General features: G+C 48.7%; 2 protein-coding genes across 2 annotated transcripts; one reads left to right on the forward strand and one right to left on the reverse strand.

Moving 5' to 3' along the window:
* Positions 1 to 382: 382 nt before the first annotated feature.
* Positions 383 to 2,596, reverse strand: NECHADRAFT_82471 (uncharacterized protein; the record flags this gene model as incomplete). The annotated part of the gene is made up of 4 exons (XM_003040772.1): positions 383 to 1,491; positions 1,547 to 1,598; positions 1,629 to 1,784; positions 1,835 to 2,596. 4 exons carry the CDS (start codon positions 2,594 to 2,596, stop codon positions 383 to 385), a joined length of 2,079 nt encoding a protein of 692 aa, XP_003040818.1.
* A 431-nt stretch (positions 2,597 to 3,027) lies between these two features.
* Positions 3,028 to 4,260, forward strand: NECHADRAFT_82472 (uncharacterized protein; the record flags this gene model as incomplete). The annotated part of the gene is made up of 4 exons (XM_003040739.1): positions 3,028 to 3,186; positions 3,243 to 3,331; positions 3,381 to 3,883; positions 4,004 to 4,260. 4 exons carry the CDS (start codon positions 3,028 to 3,030, stop codon positions 4,258 to 4,260), a joined length of 1,008 nt encoding a protein of 335 aa, XP_003040785.1.
* Positions 4,261 to 6,000: the final 1,740 nt, after the last annotated feature.

Raw genomic sequence — 6,000 nt, forward strand, 5'->3', positions numbered from 1 at the left:
ACCCGCAATCGAGAAGATGCACATGCACAGAGAGTAACAAGTCAAGGATCATATGGTGCTTCTACTTGATAGTTATAAGTCCTTGTGGATCTTTGAATACCAAGTCAGGGTAAGGATACTCTTGGCGGCCCTACAAGCTTTGGTCTTGCGTCAATCAGTACTCGGCCGAGATAGCTTAACGAGCTCCAAGATATTGGTCACCGCCGGCCCAGTTGACTCGGTCTCGACAATCTGATAATGGACCAGCCATCGATTATTGGGCACATGGATCAAAATCCCGAGGCGGGTTTATTGCTCGGATGAGCGCTTTGAATAAGCTCTCGGGATAAGCAGGCGAGATGCCAACTGCTCGCGTATCTTGCTCTAGGGGAACGATACAAGACTAATCTAGAAGACACGATTCGTGGTCCATGAAAGAAAAAAGATCGTCTCCCATCATATCCAAGTACTCCTCGAATGTCACATTGTACGCGGTAGGGGGCGCCTCCTCGGTTGCCAATGCGTCTTCAACCTCCTGTACAAGCTTTGAGATTTCCGGACCATCAAAACGTGAATAGGTCGGGATCCTCTGTTCTCTGTCGGAAAGAAGTTTGCTGACCAGAGTAAGGCCTCTCTTGACCAGCAGGCTAGACTGGGTAGCTGCCACCAGCTCCAGACACTCTAACATGAGGCCTTTATCATCGGCGAATGATCTTGCAACATTGGGGTCAAAGTCGTCGCCACTATCGCGAAGTACAATGTCCAAAGTTACAATGAGACTGGCGCTGATGACGTGGGCTGGAACAGTCCAGCTGTCAAATTCGCTGGCCTGAGCCGTGTCGCGATACGTCAACAGCAACATGCGAGCGGCATCCAAGCACGCCTGGTGCGAGTAGCTGAATTGCTTCATAGTAAATGAGTGACAGAAGAATGCCCGATGAATGGATAGTTTCATGTGTGCATAAGATATTCGAAAGGTCCGCCATTGGTGTCTTACGAAAGGCGCCGCGTCCGTTGGGCAAGCCTTGGTCTTCATCCATGGAGGAAGTTGTTGCCGGAGGATGGCCAAGTCTTGATCAGTTTGCAAGACTTTCTGGTATCTTTCCGCGACGTTGACTATTTTGCCTGCGGTCTCATACGTGCCTTCGTGTAATCTCCGTTTGATGCTGGTAAGGTGGACTTGGAGAATCATGTACGTTGTTTGCGTTGGTGTCGAAAGTGGAAGCACCTGGACCTTGCTAGCGTCCTGGAATTCCTCCATCACCTCGGAGCAGTTCACCGGCAGAGGAGTCTTGGCATGGGCAGGGACTATGTTGGAAGTCCCCTTGAACGTGGTAAGGTAGGAATCTTGGATCACTAGGAAGTACCAGATTCGCTTTTTTATCTCGTGTTCCATCAAAGAGTTTGCGGAAGCAGGCTCAGGTGGAGTCGGGCTCATGACGTGAATTCTCATGAGCTGTGCGATACAGGTTGCGGAGGATAAGAGGACAATGATGCGCTTGGAATCTCTGACTTGAGTAAGCCTCGGGTACAGTTCATGTCAGTGTGTCAAGGTCAAGTTACTCACCCGAAAGCATATGCGCACGGAACAAGTAGACAGATGGCTTGGAGAGCGTGTACTAGGAATGATCAACCTTGACCTAGCACACCGACCAAGGATGAGGTATCTCACTTGAATGAACTGCCATAAAGTCAGACGACGCGAGGGCGTCCAGAGCTCTGCGGTAGCATGTTTCGGTGAGCGTAGTCTTGTCCGGGATTCCAAGCTCGACACAAGACTGATGCTTCATGTAAAATAAACCCGCCTGCACGGGTGTCAGTGGGCTGGTCATCTCAACCTGGTTGTTCAACTCACGCTCATCATAGACCAGTAAAGCGACTGCCACGCCATGCTGGGTATGGCTTGTTCCCATCGCAAGCTGATGCACTCCTCGGCGAACGAAGCAACATGTATGACATTATGCATCCAAGCGATGTGTTCTTGATGAAACTGGAGGATGGCTTCTTCCAGACGAGCCGGTAGAACAAGGGTCGTCCTATCAGGTAGTTCGGTGTTGGTGGGAGGGTTAGGCCGCTTGTCTGTGCCAGACGCGAGGTGACTTCCCCAAACGAGACTTTCGAGAGAGAGCACAACCTCTGTGCACACAGGATGCGTGTTCCCATAGTTACGTGGGCCAGACTGTCTCGGTTCGCTCTCTTGTAGTAAGGAAGAGATGGCTGCAACGCCTATAGAGCGACCTGTCCCGTCCAGTGGCTGAGACGTAAGTGGAAGACTGTTACCGGACCCTTCTATTTCCTTGCCGTCCTCCCTAGCCGTAGGCTGTCTTGCATCAGTCTTTGGGGACGCATCTGGAATTTCGGAAAGACTAATGTTGTCTTGAGAAGCTGGGGAAGGAGGAAGATTCGGGCTGATGACATCTGCAACGGAGCGACGAGGTCTGTAGGCCTTTGCAGTATGTTTGGACAAGATGACTGACTCCCGGCGGCAGTCGTCGGGGACACCTCGCGAGACACAGGCGGAACAGGGGATTTGCTTTGAGCATCTGAGCTTGCGCCGACTGCATGGTTGGCAAGACCTGGGGGCGCGTTGCGAAACGCGATCTTGCGTTGTAGACATGATAGTCACCTCCTGGTTCTGTTCGTGGCTCTCAAAGGTTTGGCATGACTAGCAAGAAGGTCCAGAATTCGGGCGAGTTTTACGTGGGTAGGACCAGGCAGTTAGCAGACGCAAGGCTTATCGATTCCCACTATCTTATCTCGGCCGAGTTCCTTCGATCCAATAGTGACTGGGCTTCACCACCCCTAGTCTAGCTCGATCTGTGATGGCTCTGGATCAACGTCGTAGGATCGTTACTATTCCAGATAAGAGGTCTTATCTCGGCCGGGTACCGTATTTCGACAGAATAGCTTCTGCGCATCTTTCGCCTCGCTTCTTGAGAAGAGTCAGCAAGGGATTTGCTTTAAAAATGATGCACTCGGCAAGGTTTGCATTATGTCTTGCACAACCTGACTTGACTGAATTAGACCAAGATCCATCTTTAGCTCGTCATGGCGACCGAAATCTTCCCTGTCATTGATCTGTCCACCGGCGATGACTGGCCTCAAGCCCTTGGCCCCAAGATCGTTGAAGCTTGCCAAGTCTGGGGTTTCATGATTCTAACCGGACATGGAATCCCTCAGCAGAAGATCGATCGCATGTTTGACTTGGTAGGTGATGCGTGACTCGATGCGGTTGCAGCTGTGCCTAACTGACCTTGTACCAGCACAAAGAATTCTGCGCACAGCCTCTAGAGGTCAAGTCTGAATGCCGCGTCGATGAACGACAGATAGGATACGATGTCAAAAATTCCAAGTATACTTTCTAGCCCTCAAGATATATGCATGTTGCTGACTTGGAAAAGAATTGGCGTTAACGAATGCATGGTATTCGGAGGAACTAGAGGCGACGTTGCCCAAGGCAAGAATATCCCGAGCTGGTGGGATGCCAAGAAACGTGCAGATGTCGAAGATTTCAAGTCACAGGCCCATGGGCTAGGTCTCAAGCTCCTTGAGGTCTTTGCAACTCATTTCAGCCTGCCAGCTGATTACTTCTCTGCAGCCCACAACGATGAGCGAGGCCCAGGGAGTGTCCTCCGTATGCTCCATTACCCCACAATGGACGAGAGACCCGATAAGAATTTCCCAAGACTCTACTCTCACACAGATTGGGGCTCCGTCACCTTTGTCTGGCCTCAGGGAGGCGGTCTGGAAGTTGAGACTCCTTCAAAGAAGTGGATGCCTGTCCCGCTTATTCCAGGCTCTATCGTTGTCAATATTGGTGATGCTTTGTCACTGTGGAGTGGCAAGACGTTGAAGTCAACTTTGCACAAGATCTCGTTTGACAACTTACCCATTGATCAAGACCGTTGGTCAATGGCTTACTTTGTCAATGCCAACCAAGGCAAGTTAACTTTACTTAGACTGAACCCTTTTCTCATCTTTACATATGTCTTTCTCATTTTATCAATCTAACTGAATGGCCTAGATGCGAAACTCGAGATCATCAAGCGCGATCATGAAGGGAAACTTGTCAAGGACGATGGATCCATTGAATTGACAGCAGGAGAGTATCATCAAGTCCGACACTACATGTCTGAGAAGGAAGATGCAAAGAACAATTGGGTTGGAAAAACCAAAGGCTCTTCCAAGTTTGATCCCCGCGTCATTCATGCAGTTGAGAGTTTAGGAATTGCAAATGGCTCAGGCTTGGTTAATTTCTCTCCTATCGCTGTTAATCACTAGAGAGTAGTTTATGCAACCACGACTATGGCTCGCGGCACCTTGAAACGAATCGAAACTGAGGACAAAGGTATTATGCCCTATAGTCTTTATTCTTACTATTGAATCTAAGCCCTTGGTTTTCTTGATGACGCAAATTATGTAAACCCATATCTAGGTATTGTCCTTATGAGTCGGTAGCGGACCGAGGCCGCCCAATAAGAGAAAAATAATTATCAACATAATCAAGCCGCTATATCTATGGGCGTATGGCTTCTGTTGCAACCATTACTAAGTTTGCATATAATTAGTTGATGTTGAAATCTACGTTCCCTTCTCCTAACCTTAGAGTAGGCCACTAGCAGGCCTCTTATTCTTTTTACTACTATTAGCAAAGTTCTATCACTTGCACGCGTGATAAGTGCAACACCAAGATATCTTCCAGTATTATGTGTGTTTAGGTTTACCCTACACTCAACCAGTCTTATAAGTTGATGACAAATCCTGGGCCACTTTTAGTTGATTCAAATCATCTTACATACCATCATATTTTCTTTTTAGTAATTAAAAATATGGCCCTGCTATGGTGTTTGTCCTGGTCTAGGTGGCTGGTACATCTTGTGCATGAGGGCGAAAGAACTGTGTGGTCTGTAGCCGATGACCCCTTTTGAAGACGCCGCTAGGACGAAAAAGGGGAACAAAAGACACAAGAGACTTAGTTGTGTTATAATTACCGATTTGTTAACATGTTCTGTTATTGTAACCGTGACTCAAGGCGTCAGCTGGTTTAAATGAAGCTTTCCTTCCGCATCTCCACACCGAATGATCACAACGCCATCCAGTAAAACTTTAAACCTTACTGGCTTTGTTATTTATTATTAAAACTTGGGTATATGCTTCAATTATGGCATGAGAAGAGCTCCCAAGCGTCTGAGGAAACCATCGCAGTGGTAGCGCCCCGAAAGGTTGCAATGCATAATACCACATCACTCCTGAACAAGTACAGCCTCAAGGTTAGCGAATCTGTCAAATCGAACGACAGCCATCGATAGAATGTTAGTCATGATTACGATTCATCGTACGTCGGCACGTGTACGCCAATGTGTACGCCACCAACACCGCACACGTGGCTCCAGGTTAATACGGCAGCCTTGTTCCCTTGTCAGTTCTTGACATAACTTGGCAGCAGCGAACCCTGTTGATACCGGGTCTAATGATGCCGATGGCGTCCGGAGTGAACGTCAACGGTAGCCCCCTATTCCCGTATGATAACCACCCGGTGAGTCCGTTGGTAGGCCACGTGGATAATCATGGATAGGGACTAGTTCGGACGCAACCAAGACGGGAATGATCTGAAAATGGCATTGCCAAGGCATCGATACGATGGGTGTGCCAACAATCTTGGCAAAATGTTGATGGAATCACGGCTTCTCCTAGACTGGGCTGTGCGAAACACATTCCCCAACTGTGGTTTTGTTGACACTCCTCACACCGGTTTACCTCTTTTTCTGTAGCCTATGAGTGTCAATATCCCCCGCAGCAGTGAGAAAACTAACGACTTTGTGTGAAAGACGGTCGGCTACCTCGGAAAGTCCCTTGTCCGAATTGCTACGCCACACATGGGATCTAGACAAGCGAAACTTTCTGTAGCTAAGCGCGTTTTGTCTGACCAGCTGAATTCCACGTCCAAGGCTACCATCCATCACGCCACCTGGGCTCGCGCTTGAGGGTTATGTACTAGGATAGACATTATGTTGGTTGCGG

This window comes from Fusarium vanettenii (assembly GCF_000151355.1).
Source record: "Fusarium vanettenii 77-13-4 chromosome 7 genomic scaffold NECHAsca_58_chr7_9_0, whole genome shotgun sequence".
NCBI lineage: Eukaryota > Fungi > Ascomycota > Sordariomycetes > Hypocreales > Nectriaceae > Fusarium > Fusarium vanettenii.